Below are 15943 nucleotides of genomic sequence, written 5' to 3' on the forward strand. Positions count from 1 at the left end.
TTAACACTTGGGCAGAAGATCAGAGTACAGAGTATCAGGGTAATCATAATATACACATGTGTAGGTAATTTAACCTTCTCTCCAATGACGATCGACGCCGCCGAGAACTGGCCGAGGACCGTGAAGGTCTGAACTCTTTGGGTATAACGTGCCGGCTTACTCCGTTGGGAAACCCACTCATGGGATCGGGTCAATTCATGGAGGATAGTTATAACATGACTACATGTATATGTGTAGACATACAGAGTAGTATGAATTGACCTAGGGTTGAGGTAAGATCAGGTGTATCTGGGAGATATATACGGCGATCAGACCTCTTGAGGAACAACAGATCCAAACCATCCCGCCTGACAATTACAGTTATAACCTTTACCATTGGTTCAAATGCTGCCTGAAAGGTGTTCTCTCTTCGTATCAAACCTGACTTGAATCCTTTTCTTGAAACTTTTTCCAGGGGAGATGGAAAAATAAGAATACAGATCGGGATATATATCACATTCCACGATGCATGGAGACTGAATTCCGTGTGATCGCCATACAATACTGAAACCTCACAATCTTCCTAATCTTGCTAAGTTTGCTAATCCTGCTAATCCTAATGCATAGGTGGGTGGTACGCGCGACTCATGATACAGTCGTCATGACGCCGCCACCCCGATCGGAGTCTCAGATTCTGTACCTGGTCTCGGGATAGGCACCTAAATAATGTTTGGATATTTTTTTTCTTTTTTCCCCAGCCAATTTGCTCTTTTATTTTCCCTCGGAGAGTGTGAGTCAATATAAGTCCACATGTGCTCCGTACGTGGATGTTGTATGTTGAACGTTCCGAGGATGCCACGATGTCTTCTAGCCGCCTTGAGGCAAATCCATCACCGTTGGCCCCAGATCGTCAGCCGACCCTCTCGGCCCCGACGACACACGAGATTGGACGGAATTGCGCCAAATGTTCCTAGGCATCCGTTGACACGAATGGGGCTACGAATATCGGTTTTATGTTTATTGTGCGTTTCTACAAATCCGTGGACATTAATCAAGGCAGGGCTTGGAGGAACGGCATCCACATAAGTTTCCACATCAGTACGATCTTGTACAAGGCTGGTGTAGTCCCCGAGCAAGGGACTCCAGGGTTGCCATATCGGAACTACAGTTCAATCATGCAGAGCATGGGAGCATGGAAGCATGCAATAAGAGTAAAAAAATCCCGCAATACGCACATTATTGAAAACACAGCGATGTCTCTCAGGAACATCAAGTTAGACCTCACTGGCCCAGCCCCAGGGTCCGCGGGGATCTGAGTGGATGACATAATGGCTGATATAATCTGCTATGCCTCAGGCAACAACAAAGACTAAGCCGCGTAGAATAAAACAAAAACATGGGGAAACATCAAACATCAAATATTAAAAAACAAACATTTTGAAATCCAGAGAGATGGCCAATTTTGATTAAATCCAATTCTGGATTTATCCCCTCCCCAGGCGAATGGGCCGAACTGTGTTCCAGGCATGTCGACATCGGGTCAAGTCCAGTCTCACGGGTTCCAGACATCCATTGATATCGTCCGCCGACAGGCGTATCACGTAGCGCCAGTGGCAGGACAGAAGCGACCCTCAACAGAGCCCACAGAGCAGGTTCCCGATATTCCACCTGGTCCAGTCGTAAAACAAGCTACTTTCCCCCACCAAAATGTTAATACAGACACCATATTGGAATCACTTCCGCTGCAGTCTGCCCGAGATCTGCTAACCGCCCCCGTCCATCGCTTTACCGCAAGCAAGATTCGTCTCGGCGCGGGCGCGGGCGCGGAGCCATCCCTGTATGATCCTCAAAAAGCTGTGGCTGCGACTGCCCCTCCTTCCAGTCAGAATCCCTTGCTCTCCCTGTCTAATCCAAAGTATGGTCTGCCGCCCGCTCTCACAGCCAATTTTGCCGCACTCGGTGTCAGCAGTATTTACCCGTGGCAGGCATCTTGTCTGCTGGCTAGGGGCTTGCTCTCCGGTGAACGTCATTTGGTTTACACGGCACCGACGGGCGGTGGCAAGTCCCTTGTTGCGGATGTTCTGCTTTTGAAACGCATTATCGAAAACCCAGTGCGTAAAGCGCTGTTGGTTTTGCCTTACGTTGCTTTGGTTCAGGAGAAGCTCAAGTGGATGCGTCGCATTGTGCAAGATGTGGAAAGGAATATCCCGGATGATGATGAAGATGACTCTAAATTCCCTCGCAGGCGATGGAAAAAATTGCACAAGAACATCAGGGTGACGGGCTTCTTTGGTGGAAGTCGGACGACGGCCACTTGGGCTGATACTGATATTGCCGTTTGTACGATAGAGAAGGTGTGCACGATTGAAGTTCAGTGTTGTTTGCAGAGCTCTGATATTCCTTTTCCTAGGCCAATTCCTTGATAAACAGCGCGATTGAAGAGTGTAGCATTGGAGACTTGGGAGTCGTGGTTCTCGACGAGTTACACATGCTCGATGACGAACACCGGGGTTATCTCTTAGAATTGATGGTCACGAAGTTGCTGTTATTACAGCAGGACATCCAGATTGTTGGGATGAGTGCCACGCTTTCTGTGAGTCTATGGTTCAATCCTTCCGTAAAAGACTGCTCTAACGTCTATATAGAACACCGAGATGCTGGCACAATGGATGAACGCCAAGTTCTACATCTCTACATACAGGCCAATCCCCATCGACGAATACTTGGTATATGAAAATGGCATCTACCCAGCTGCAACCTCGAGGCAATTGTTCCAAACGGCATCTAAGCTGACTGCTGCTGCGTCCTTGCACGATACTATCCCTCCCCACCGAACCATTGAACCTTCTACCTTCAAGCAGCTCAGCAACTCCGCCACAAATGCCATGGTGGCGCTAGCAGTCGAAACCGCGGCCGCTGGGTTTGGATCATTGGTGTTTTGTGGTAGCCGACACGCATGCCAAATCCACGCCGTGACTATCGGTGAAGCGATGCCGCCAGCGGAGCCGGAAGAGTTGAACAAGCGACTCGACCTTCTCGCAGAACTGCGCAGCCTCGCTTGTGGGCTGGACCCGGCTTTGGAGACAACAATCATCAAAGGATCAGGGTTTCACAGTTAGTATTCTTATATCCATGATAGAGCTTCCACCTTTACTAATGACCACTTAGATGCTGGCATGACCACCGAAGAGCGGGAGCTAATTGCACAGGCCTATGACCAGGGTGTGATCAAAGTCCTCGTGGCCACATGCAGCCTTGCCGCTGGTGTAAACCTCCCGGCGAGACGAGTTATCATCAACGGTGCGCGCATGGGCCGTGAACTAGTAGGTCCAGCTTTGCTGTAGGTGCATTCTTCTTGGAATGAGGAGTATAAGCTGACAAAAACAGTCGTCAAATGTGTGGTCGTGCTGGCCGCAAAGGCAAGGACGACGCCGGCGAAACCTACCTCATCTGTGTGAAAGCTGATATGCAGGCTGTCTGCGATCTGTTGGACGCTGATATGCCAGCTATTGAGAGCTGCCTGGCACCGGAGAAAAGAGGCCTCAAGCGGTATGTATTTCTCGTTCAACTCTATTTTTTGTTCCTAAGGCATTCGCTCACACCCCAAAGGGCTTTACTCGAAGCAGTAGCAACGGGACTGGTATCCGGCTGCGAGGCGATCAAAGAATATGTTCGGTGCACGCTCCTTTACCGCACATTGGACAAGAAGATCGCATACACCATCATGAGATCCGCTCTCCAGGAACTAGTCGACGAAGAACTTCTTATTTTTCGAGACGATGAATCCTACGAAGCCACACCATTAGGACAGGCAGTCGTGGCCTCGGCCTTTTCACCCGAAGACGGCTTGTTCGTCCACGAAGAGCTGAAACGAGCATTACAGGCCTTCGTCATGGACGGTGACATGCACATATTCTACATGTTCACCCCGCTCCAAGCAGCCATGAACACCCCCATCGACTGGCAGATCTTCCGCGATCAACTAGACAGGCTAGACGAGAGCGGTCTAAGGGCTCTGCAATTTGTCGGAGTCCAACCAGGTTTCGTCAACACAATGTACGCCTTCTCTTCCTTCCTCCCTATTCCATTCCCCCTGCATATATAATATCCCCACGATTCTACACACTCCCAATCCAACCCAACCCAAACCCCAAACTAACACCCCCATCACCAGGGTCCAATCAGGCGCCTCCCTAAAAGAAACCACCCCAACCCTAATAAAACAAGCCCGCATCTACCGCCGTGCCTACACAGCCTTCCAACTCCGCGATCTCAGCAACGAAGTCCCCCTCTCAACAATAGCCCACCGCTACAAAATCCCCCGTGGCACAGTCCAAACCCTGGCACAGCAGTGCCATGGCTTCGCCGCCGGCATCGTCAAGTTCTGCCAGCGCATGAACTGGGGCATGATGGCTGCCGTTTTGGATCATATGCGTGATAGACTTGAGGCTGGGGCGCGCGCGGATCTGCTCGAGATGGCCCAGGTTACTTTTGTTAAGAGTTGGACGGCGCGTTTGCTGAGGGATAATGGGTTTAGGAATTTGAGGGCTTTGGCCGAGGCGGAGCCGAAGGATTTGGTTCCTGTTCTTATGATGGTGGGTTTTTGGTTTTTGGTTTTGTTTTTGCGTGTCTTCTTGAAGACTATTTGTGTGATCGTGTACTAATATGTCTCTGGTGTGTTTAGGCCAATCCTCGCAAAGCGCAGAAAAGCCAGCTCTATCCGACAGAGGCGGAGAGGTATGCTGCGAAATTGTTGGTTAAGGCTGAGACGATTATTGCGCATGCGATCAAGATCTGGGGTAAGTTGTACTTTATGGAGAATGGAGAATTTGTTTCAGAGATATACTGACATGCATTATCTCCAGAACGAGAGATGCAGATCGAGGTGGAGGAATAAACATCACATTTTTGGCATCTTGCATAGATAGAGCGCATTGTTCCCGCAAACTTCCATGACTGTGCCAGCCTTGGAATTCGTTATGATATATATACCCAATTCAACTTCGCTTAGCGCCTATACCACATCCTGGTCACCTGCGTCCTGCGCATCTTCTTCTGTAGAAGAAAAATCCCCTGCAGAAGCGCCTCTGCAGTTGGCGGACATCCAGGCACATAAATATCCACCGGCACGATACGGTCCACACCGCGTACAACATTGTAGCTGTAGTGGTAATATCCTCCGCCGTTGGCACAACTTCCCATGCTAATCACCCATTTCGGCTCCGGCATCTGGTCATATAGTTGTCTCACGGCCGGTGCCATCTTATTGACTACCGTGCCGGCGACAATCATGACATCGGCCTGTCGTGGCGAGGCTCGGAAAATAATGCCCAGTCGATCCTGGTCGTAGCGTGGCATTGAGGTGTGCATCATTTCAATTCCACAGCAGGCTAGGCCGAATGATAAGGGCCATAGGGAGCCTTGTCTTCCCCAGTTAACTAGTTCATCTGCCTTCGTCCTAGTAGTAAAAAATGTTAGAAGTAAATCAATCGGGTTGTAAGCTGGCATTTGGGTATTAAACATACAGGAGATACCCAGACGCTCCATCTTTCTGTCTTTCAAATGGTACGGGTGTAGATGTTGAGCTGCTAGGTTCTGAAGATGTGCGTAGGTATCGCGTCGTTGCGATGGTGGGCAAGAAACATTGTGACCATTGCTTCGGATTAGAGCGACGGAGCATGGTTCGAGAGGATGTATTCAGAGGCATCATCACCAGCTAAACCTGAATATTTTGCTAGCTCAGGAAGTCAAGTGTAAAAGGTAGAATCAGTTACCTTCTCCCTCTTAGACAACTTTCATAGTTGTTTCCAAACAGCTAGTGCTGAGCATCCAATCAAAAGGCAGATATTCAACCGCCAGCCAATAAGACACACCCAAATTCGGCGACTTGGTGGGTCCAAGTGCATCAACTTCGCCGAAATCAAGACGCCGAACTTACTACAATCAGCAACTGCCTTTCACAATTGTTAAATGCCGCGCAGCATTCCAGTTAAAGTCGCCTGTCGTCTGTGTCATGACCGACGGGTCAAATGTGACCGCAGTGACGGTGTCGCATGTTCCAACTGCCGGAATGCCCGGCGCCAATGCGAGCTGATTATATCTCGCCGTGGACGGTAGGATTCAAAAGCCCAAGCCATAATATCGGGACTGATTCGGAATTTAGGAAACGAAAGCTTCCTCTACTACCCACTGAAACAAGTTCAAGCAGGAGTCTTTCAGAGACCTCTCGCAATGTGCCATATGAAGGAGTGACGAGTTCAAACCCCCCTCTGGCCACTCATGCTCAAGATGATGGAAATAAGCCACAACAAGAGCCATGTTTCCCAGCCCTTGGACCAAGCGGAAAAACACCATATGTTGGAGATTCTTCTAATCTCAACTACTTGATCCAACAATTCGGAAATCCTTTCGGGGGTACGACGGATGTTCGTCCACTTCAGGACCATCTCCACGGGGCAATGCTGGGCCAGTTGGGCAGGTCGACGACGCAGGAAATCGAAAGGATTCATGTATCTACTATCGAACATCTTAAGAACCAAGGCGCATTCGATCTCCCGTCACAAGAGACCAGTCGGGCCCTTCTCGACGCTTACTTCCATTTTTCACTTGCCGCACTACCTATTCTTGATAGGTCGAGGTTTCTTGTCTCTCTCGAGGAGGGCAAATTCTCGCACTTGCTCTTGAATGCTATTTACCTCGCTGCTACTATATATTGTTCGGATTCAGTCATTGCTGATGCCGGATTCGGGTCCCGATACGCTGCAAGCCTCACCTTTTACCAGAGAGCCAAAGCACTTTATGATTCTGGGTATGAAACCGATGCCATCGTGACCATCCAAGCTACCTTTCTTATGTGCTATTGGTGGAGTGGTCTTCTAGAACACAAAGACCCTTGGTACTGGGTTGGTATCTCTGTGGGAATGGCACAGGCCTTAGGACTGCATCAAACGTGAGTCCACTCATCCCTCAAACGTGGAATAAGGGTAACTAATCGGTATTCTAGAAAGTCATATATCCGCCTCGAAGAGAAAGATCGAAAATTATGGCGAAGATTGTGGTGGATGGTATATGTCGGTTATTTCCTAACAAGCCCCAGGTCTATATTACCAGTCTGACTTTGAACCAGGCCATGAACATAAATCTGTCTATGCTTCTCGATCGTCCTCCACATGTACAAGGAAGACTTTGCAATGTTCCCCCTCTGTCGGAAGCAGATTTTGATCAAGTCAGTGAGTCTCAAGAGACAGACCTCGATGAGGCAAATACCTTTGCGATAAATGCTGTGCAACTAGCTCGGACAGGTTCGACATCCATCATTCTGTTTTGAAATATACTTGCTGACGTATATTACAGTGGATCGATTCTTCACTATTAAATTCGACGAAGATACTGGTCACTCACAAGATATCTGTTTAGAGCAAATTTCCTTGTGCTCTTCATCCCTTCCCCCGGAATTCAAGTCTTTGTCAACAAATAGTAGCAAGTGGGCTATATTGACTCATATACTATACCAGTAAGTTAACTTTCGAATGGCTCTGCTCTTCGGACGCTCTCCATTCTGACTCTGAATCTATAGGGAATACCGACTAATTTTGCACCGGAGCAACCCAAGGTTCTCTCTCAATACCGGGCCAGACACTCCAATATTCGAGATATGCACAGAGATCTCCCACATGCTCGAAATACTCATGGCGAAAGATCTCCTATACGCAGCCGCAGCTAGCATGTACGTTTCATCGATAACAAGCCCCAATTTTGTTAGGCGGTTTTGCTAAAACCTGTCCAGACTGGCGCCCGTGCTATCCGTGCTCTCAATCTACATAGCCAACATCCACAGAGGCGATACTGGCGTCCGAATGATCTCACAACATCGCGCCCGCTTCTGCATGCTGATACTTGACAAGTTGCAAGATCGGTTCCCGGTAGTTGCGGCCTACTATCCGATTTATGAATCTCTGCTTAGGCGATACTCGGCAGGTGTGCACATGCAAGATGGTGCGAGGGTGCCAGAGCGTCCAGAAACAGGATCTGAGATGCAAAATGGTCCGAGTCAACTTGGTAACGAAAGCAATCTTGGTGGTATCAACCTCACTGGAGGTTTGCTTGATCAAATTCCCCAAGACGCCATGGGCCTGGCGTTTCCTTTCTCGTTTCCTTTCGGAAATTTGTTCGAAGATGTCTTTTTGAACTCGCCTTCTCAGTCTACAACTTATTGTGAAGATGATATATCTTATCCTTAGTGGTATTGCTAAATATGATAACTCTTTCTTACCAAAAGACTCTTTGAAATTCCGGTATATACACGTCGGTCACAGTGACTATGTACTATTAGTAAATCTACAACTACAAAACAAAAGCAAGAAACCAAATGTTAGGCAGTGATCGAGTGCCATTCTCATACTATTTGCAACGGCATGTATGCGGTTTGTACATGATATACAATTCCCAAACTCCCCAGCCCAACGCCACCAGTAGATTCAAACATAAAAGCCGCCCACGAGCAGCGGAGAAGATGACCAACTCCCAAAAACTATAAAAGAGAACAGATCGGTTCAGGTTTTCCAAAAAAACCAAAAATTTTACAATTCACCATGTCCACCACGCCTCGGCTCGCCCTCCGATCCCGGCGCAGCCATAAACCCGCCAGCGCGCACGCGCAGCCCAAAGTTAACCAAAATGATTACAACGAGTCCGATACTGACGATCGTCGGACCCCAGCGCTCGTAGTATACGCGCTTGACGTCGCGGCGCTTGCGGATCTTGTCGACGCGCCAGATGTACAGGAAGAGACTGTAGACGAGGGCGCCGGCGCCGAGGATGGTGAAGGCCCAGGAGGAGATGAGGGTGGCGGAGTCGGTGCCGAAATTTAGGAGGGCTGCGGCGATTCCGCCGAGGATGATGGAGAATTCTAACCAGGAGAGGAAGGTTCGCTCGGCGGCGAAGTAGACTTTTGGTTCTACGCGGACAGGAACGAAGATGCCTATTTGTGAAGTGTGTTAGTTTGGGTGATTGATGCACCGAATAGCATGGAGCTGACTTACGTTTGCCAGGGGGAGCCTGGAATCGCTGTAGGGTGCGTCGGTGGTTACTCAAAACAGCGATCCCGCGCTGTTCGGGGGGAGGCAGGGTTGTTGGACGGGGGCGGGGGATTATCGCCATAAGACCCTGTGCGACAGCATGACCAGTTCGAGAGAGGTAGTGTTTGGCCAATTGCTGCGCGTAGTATGCACCCCCTATGCGACGGGCTTCTTCGAGTTCGTCGGAATATACCGATTCGTCGTCCGAGTCGTACAAAGGGTAGTCTTCGTCGCCGGGCAGGGGCTGAGCGGCGACACGTTCTTCGATATCCAGTTCGTTGCCATTGGTCTCAAACAATCCGTTTTGATGCTCAATGGCGCGTTCGTTCGGAGGGGATTCTTGCGTACTTGGCGTTTCGTCATCATCCGAATCTTCATCGTTGGCAGATATTGAGGTACTCGCCAGCGGTCTGTGGATACCGAATTGGCGAGTGGCGGGTTTGCGGATGTCTACGCCCATCTGTGGGAACCAGAATGGAAGCAGGTTGATGCGGGTAGGGAACATGGTCGCTGTTCCGTGGATGAACTTGCTGAATTTCGGGACTGCCTCAACCAAATGGCTGGCAGTCAAATCCCGAATCCACTGGGGAGGTTCCTGGCCTGCCTGGGTCTGCAGTTTCACCTCCAGCACGGCATAGGGGAATCGATCGATATCCTCAGGAGGTAGCTGGGAGAATGGGAAGTCGACTCCGATATCCATACGACGCCAGTTCTTTCCAGACCGTTGGCGGCCGTCCATGTTATCCTCTCGGATCATGGTCAGTTCCGTGTCAAGAGAGATTCGAACACGAGCATCACCTGGCAGCTGGAATGCAGTGCGGTGGTAGAATGTACGGGTGACAGGCACCAAGCGGCGAGTAATGACGCGGTACTGAATCTCGCGGGCTAATTGCTCCAAATCATCAATCTCCGACGGGCTCTTTTTACCCTCCTTGCGCATCTTGTCGAAGATCTGCTCAACCGTCATCCGACCATCGAGATAAGCATTGACGTGCTTCTCCTTGAGCACGAAACGAGCCTTGACAGATTTTTCTCCCGTCCAGTCCTCGCGGTGGGTTTTTCGTTCTACGAAAATCTGGTCACTTTCCATCCCACCGTACCAACGCAGTCGAATTGCCTCAGCACCTTCTGTTTTCTTCAGACGACCCTGATAGAGTTCCCAAGTGTCCGTGTTGTCAAAGTAGATGGAAGAAATGGCCGTGTCCTTCTCCTCGAACTCCTTGCTGGCATTGAAGACCAACACTGGCAGGTGCTTCAAGATCACCAGCTTCAACTCCGTAATATTATCCCGGTGCACCCAATACTTTGTGGTCTGACGCACAAAGTTCTGTTGGGTGCCACCGGCGGATGCGTCACCTTTGACCGGGTTACCCTTGGTCCGGACCAGGTCATACAGCCTGGATAGTGTAATCACAAAAGCGTCGTAGTTGTCCTTGAAGAAAGGCTTCGCCTTCAGACGTGTCGCGAAAACCGGCTTGAGGTACCATTGAGTTTCTTTCTATGTGATTGTTAGCGAATTGGGGCGCCCGACTCGAAAATTGGAAGGAAAACCTACGTCATGCTTCTTGATGATCTTCTGGAAACCCGTATAGTTCAATTGAGTGAATTTGGCTAAGTCGTGAACATCGGCAATGATATCGCTGAGAACCTGCTCAAGCATCAAGAAATCCGCATCGGTGGGCGGAGGGTGAGAAACTCGAACACTCTGGCGACGGGAATCGGCCGAGCTGTCCAGACGGGAGACGACATCGTTCACCGCGAGCTCGCTTTCTTGGATGCGGGCGACAATCTCCTCGCTCTTGCGCTTCTGGAACAGGAACACCTTCTCCAGTTCACTCTCGAGCAAGGAGACAAAGTGCGTCTCATCATTCTCCGTCCATTCTTTGCGGGCGGGCTGGGTGTTATCGGAGGTTGGCTCGTCGACGAGATCGGTCTTCAGAGCTTTCTTGAGTTCGTCGTAGGCAATGTAGTAAGGATAGAATTCCTTGATCATGGAAGAACGGAGATATTCACCGAACCTGTGAAACAATTGAGTTAGTACGCCAAAGGCGCGGCGAGTGGAATGGCTGGAAGTTAACGGGATAGGGAGCATACATACCTCATGGTGGGCAGGGATGAATGTGAGGAAGAATGTGGTTTATCCCAAGCTCATGACGGGAGGAAGAAGAAGAAGAAAGAAAAATATGCCGGTGAGGAGGCAGGGAGATCAAATTCGGAGGGTTCTAGCTCTCCAAGACAGCAGGTCAGAGGTTATAATGGGCCCCCGAATTCGGCTAGTCCGATAACTAGCGGGTGACGGCCCCTCTCATCAAAGTGGGTGCGGTGCTAACAGTTCAGGTGATATAATATGATCTAGATCGTTTGAATTGCGAGTTTTAACTTGATAGGAAGCTGAACAATGGCATTGAAATATCATATTTAGGTATAACGGTTTCAAAACTTCATCAAGCTGCTGTATATTGGTGATTATAAGTAGAATGATGATGGCGATCTAGATGTACTTCCGGTAATATTCGTAATTTTGGTATGGTAATTTTGTATCCACTATAACATCCACCCCTTGTGACGTTAACAATCTGTCCAGTCATGGGCGCACGTGGGCACTAGCCTCTTTCTCTTTCTCTGTGTGTGTGTGTGTGTGTTTACCTCTCTTTATCTTCCAAATGCTCATCATGATTATTCTATTCAATTCCATGGTATATCACTGAGAAATACAATCCACAGAACCAGAGACTATTACACATTCCAATTTTAAACATGCTCCCTTCTAATTTCTTTTTCAATGCTTGTTGCAGGTGGACAGGGATATAGGTCGCCATCTGCAAGGTGATTGAGCCCCACCCGGAACATTGTACCTGTTGGGTCTAGCTAGATGCATGTAATTTCTTACTTTTCCACCCGATGTCTTAGTCTCTAACAAAAGCAGCAAGTTCGGGGAATTCATGAGATTGGAAAATATTATGATCAATCTACAATATACAACAGTTCTAGCCGAATCCCATAGCATTATTCATAAAAACACCAACGCCAGAACACCCTCAGTCAGAGATGACATGCAGCCTAATCTATCATCACATCATGGTATCATCGCAGCGACCTAGGACATGCTCATGGCCGCCCGGCGGATACTGCGACGAGCACCTTCACCGAAGACATTCACTGAGCCCTCCGTCTCCAGTGAGCGCACCACATCACCGAACTGGTTGTGGTCGAGTTTGTTATCGCTCTGCTCGCTCACATCGCGATACAGGTCAGTCCAGCGGACCGCACCACCACTCACTCCGCCACGTTCATCAAGGCGGGACAGCACAGCCTTCTTCAGGTCGTCGCGTAGACGACGGTCAGCGGCGCTGCTGCCTTCAGTCAGAAGGCCCATGTCGATGAGACCGGTTCGGGAATCGGTGGCAGCCTGCTTGATGGCGGAGCGGATGAGACGCACAGACTCCTCAACATCGCCAACGGTGACCTCGGGGGACAGACGCATGCGTGCGTGTGCCTCGGAGAGTCGGATCATAGATTCCAGCTGTCGAGTGGTGGCAGTGATACGGCGCTCTTGGGCGCGGATGTCATCACCGAGCTGGCGCATAGCCACGTAGGCATCGGTGAGTGCAGCACCGGCAGCTGGGGTGATCACAGGGTGGCAGTTAGTCTTGGCGTATGTAATGTAGGCCGTAAGGAATTCGATGGGCTAAATAGGACTGTTAGAAATTTCTCTGATTAATCGCGCAGGAAAGGTCACTTACCAGAATCTCCTGTGAGCTGGCATTCTCAGGGTTATCCTCCAGATACATGCCGACCAAGTGCTTGGCCAGGCGACGATCTTCCGTCTCGTCGACACGGTCAAGAACCAGGTATACCAGGTCGAAACGAGAGAGCAGAGTAGGTGGCAGATCAATGTTCTGGGGAACAGCGAGTCTAGGGTTGTACCTACTGCCGATGGGGTTGGCAGAGGCCAGGATGGATGTTCGGGCGTTCAGGGTAGTAATGATACCCGCCTTAGCGATAGAGACGGTCTGCTGTTCCATGACTTCATGAAGGACGGAGCGCGTGGAATCGTTCATCTTGTCGAACTCATCAATACAGCAAACACCACCATCGGATAGAACCAAGGCACCGGATTCCAGAACCATTTGGCGAGTCTCCGGGTCACGGGTCACGTAGGCAGTCAAACCAACAGCTGACGAACCCTTACCACTGGTGTAGACACCGCGCGGGGCGATCTTGTGAACATAGCGCAGTAGTTGGGACTTGGAGGTCGAGGGGTCACCACACAAAAGAACGTTGATGTCACCACGGTAGCGTGGGTTACCTCCCTTGTGGAAGGTCTTGTTAGTGCCTCCAAACATCTGCAGCAAGATACCCTTCTTCACGTCGTCCATCTCGTAGATGCTGGGAGCCAGGGAACGAGACAACAGGTCGTAGATGTCGGGACGGGAGGCAGTCCGCTTGATCTTTTCTTCTTCCTCGGCCGAGACTTTGCGCGCCTGATCTGCCTCTGCCGCCTGCTCAGACATTTCTTGCTCGACTGTGGACATGTCGATGCCCATCTTCTTACGGTCAAACTTCTGCACATGAAGAACATCGATGTAAGTCTTGAAGAGTGACTTTTGCGAGCGCTGACGAGCACTGACACGCATGGGGTTGCACCGGAAGATACCAGTCACCTCCACACGGTCACCGGCCTTGCAAACATCGACTAGCTCATCATAGACACACAAAGACACCGAGTGAGGAGTCTGACCATCAGGAATGTTGTCTGGGGTCTCCTGGAGCTTAATGACTTGCTTGTCAGAGAAGGAGCAACGGTTGTGAAGGAGCTGCATTGAGTTCTTCTCTTTGCAAGAGTCTCGAGGGCAGACTGTGGGCTCGGCAATTCTGCCACGGTCAATGTCGACCTGCACACCATAGCTGCAGGCGCTGCACCGGAAGAAAGCTTCTTTCATATCGGGGATGATGGGAGTAGCACGAATGACCAACCCCTTGATGCTGACCAGCTTGTCCATATCGGCTGGGTCGAGATCACGCATGTTCACGGTCCGATCCAGACCGAAGGGGAGAACCTTGAAGGTCATCGCCTCCACTTCACCAACCAGATCCGGCACATCGGCAGTCGGAAGCACATTGTCCGAGGTGAGAATGGGCTGACCACGTCGGTCACGAGGCTGAGCAGCGCGTTGGCTCTCTGACCGAAGAACGTCCATTTCCTTGAGGGCTAGATCGACCATCACATCTTTCAAAGCTTGATCCATCAGAGGGATGATTTCTTGAGGATATGCGGAAAGTTGGTGCCACAGCTTGCGAGTCAATGGGTATGACTTCAGGTTAGCAGCATCGAGATTGAATGTGGTCACACCGAGTCTTCGCATGTTGTTACACATGGTGATGCACTCATGCCTCTCTGCTAATTCTCCCATAAGTCTAGTTTCGTCCTCTGTGGCACCGTCAGCCCATAGGCGGTATTTTGTGGCGAAATTATACAGGAAGTTCTTGAATGCCGACATTGAATCCTGGATCGAGATGTTGGTACCCCAGATCACACGGGTGGAGTTTCCGGCCATGGCCTCAGCCTCCGAGGTGCCGGGGTTGATATTCGAGAAAGTGGCATCGGAGCGAGGCATGGTATCACCTGTGGGCATTCCATTGGCATCAACGAACACACGGTTACGGCGACTGGGCGTGGACCCAAAGCCGCCAGAGTGCAAATCGCTGCGACGAGGACCTGCCCGTCGGCCCTGGCCTCCCGGCGACACAAATAATCCGCTGCTGGCGGTGCTCAATGCATCGGAGCGGATATCGGAACGGATATCAGACCGACCGAAGCCTCGAGTTGGGCTAGAGCTTGGAATATAATGAATAGGAGAAGAATCTGGTGGACGGTTAGGGATCTATATTGAAAAAAGGTGCTGTTCTGCTAAAATAAAATTCATACCTCTCACACCGGGGTTGCCTCGCGGGGTTCTGTCGCCATCGTCTACCGTTGAGCTGGCATCGGCCATGCGATCGTCCGGAGTCTCGGCATTGTTATCTCCCTTGGTTGGGGATGATTGGAAAAATATGGGGGACGAGGACGGTGCGGCTCCCTCAGCCATTAGACGTCTCGAGGCACGAGGAGTGGCTTGAAAAGTCGGGCTGCTAGGGGGCTCCTGTCGGGATGAAGAACTGGGCGATGCAGTTGAATTTTTGGAGGAGCGACCCCTCCGTCTTTGTGTTGGTGACGACATGGTGGATATGAATTAATGTGTTGATACCAGACGATGGTCAGGTGGGTTGGTGGTAGTATGGGATGCAAGTGAAGAAAGGGAGAGCAAAAAGCTGTGGGCGGAACGCGGGTTCTGCCACCGTGAACGCGACTGGCGCGTTAAGTGGTTACCCTTTTGGGACGACGTGTTTTAACAGCAGCCACATGCAGTTCCTGACCTTGTGGCTGGTGCCCGGGTCCGCAGGTGGCCCCGGTTTTTTAGAATTACATAATTGCACTGCCACACATTCAACCCATAGGCCAATCACCGCTCTTTCCCTTTTTTTCCCCTATCAAAAGCTTCAATCCTACCGTAGTAGGCATTCGCATATAGGAGTACATGATGTATCAACGTGTCATAGTTAGATGAGGAAAAAAGGTACTGTTTCTTGTTATAAATATAGAATATGAAACTATGAGGCGCCCAGTTACACAAAGCAATATTTGTTCTCCTTTCAGAATCAATCTAAAGCCGCCGTGACTTATTGGGCTGTTTCACCTAGCGCCTGATGTCATTGTATCCCCGATCGGCACTCCCACGATCCCTCCAATCATCCCTGTTCGTCAACCCTCAATTTCTTGATTAGACCCGCCAGCTCAACCCTCGCGCCACTCACCTCATTAACCAAGATATTACTCCAAGACCAAA

The 15943-nt window shown here is 50.2% G+C and overlaps 5 protein-coding genes across 5 annotated transcripts; 2 read left to right on the forward strand and 3 right to left on the reverse strand.

The window, feature by feature from the left end:
* Positions 1-1505: 1505 nt before the first annotated feature.
* N7471_012796 (DEAD/DEAH box helicase) lies at positions 1506-4876 on the forward strand (the record flags this gene model as incomplete). Its single annotated transcript, XM_057285515.1, has 9 exons — positions 1506-2333; positions 2390-2572; positions 2625-3093; positions 3148-3319; positions 3367-3528; positions 3589-4035; positions 4154-4574; positions 4664-4778; positions 4845-4876. 9 exons carry the CDS (start codon positions 1506-1508, stop codon positions 4874-4876), a joined length of 2829 nt encoding a protein of 942 aa, XP_057131781.1.
* Positions 4877-4986: 110 nt separating this feature from the next.
* N7471_012797 (NuoB/complex I 20 kDa subunit family protein) lies at positions 4987-5689 on the reverse strand (the record flags this gene model as incomplete). The annotated part of the gene is made up of 2 exons (XM_057285516.1): positions 4987-5437; positions 5505-5689. 2 exons carry the CDS (start codon positions 5687-5689, stop codon positions 4987-4989), a joined length of 636 nt encoding a protein of 211 aa, XP_057131782.1.
* Positions 5690-5949: 260 nt separating this feature from the next.
* On the forward strand, positions 5950-8219 carry N7471_012798 (Zn(II)2Cys6 transcription factor; the record flags this gene model as incomplete). Its single annotated transcript, XM_057285517.1, has 7 exons — positions 5950-6092; positions 6143-6928; positions 6983-7043; positions 7106-7280; positions 7333-7492; positions 7556-7705; positions 7766-8219. The coding sequence occupies 7 exons, from the start codon at positions 5950-5952 to the stop codon at positions 8217-8219; spliced, it is 1929 nt and encodes a 642-aa protein (XP_057131783.1).
* Positions 8220-8558: 339 nt separating this feature from the next.
* On the reverse strand, positions 8559-11159 carry vtc4 (putative vacuolar transporter chaperone (Vtc4); the record flags this gene model as incomplete). The annotated part of the gene is made up of 4 exons (XM_057285518.1): positions 8559-8959; positions 9021-10554; positions 10612-11074; positions 11155-11159. The coding sequence occupies 4 exons, from the start codon at positions 11157-11159 to the stop codon at positions 8559-8561; spliced, it is 2403 nt and encodes an 800-aa protein (XP_057131784.1).
* A 994-nt stretch (positions 11160-12153) lies between these two features.
* On the reverse strand, positions 12154-15277 carry N7471_012800 (MCM DNA helicase complex subunit MCM4; the record flags this gene model as incomplete). Its single annotated transcript, XM_057285519.1, has 3 exons — positions 12154-12744; positions 12800-14922; positions 14986-15277. The coding sequence occupies 3 exons, from the start codon at positions 15275-15277 to the stop codon at positions 12154-12156; spliced, it is 3006 nt and encodes a 1001-aa protein (XP_057131785.1).
* Between the last annotated feature and the right edge of the window lie 666 nt (positions 15278-15943).

This window comes from Penicillium samsonianum, assembly GCF_028829775.1.
Source record: "Penicillium samsonianum strain IBT 33392 chromosome Unknown utg000007l_segment0_segment0, whole genome shotgun sequence".
Taxonomy (NCBI): domain Eukaryota; kingdom Fungi; phylum Ascomycota; class Eurotiomycetes; order Eurotiales; family Aspergillaceae; genus Penicillium; species Penicillium samsonianum.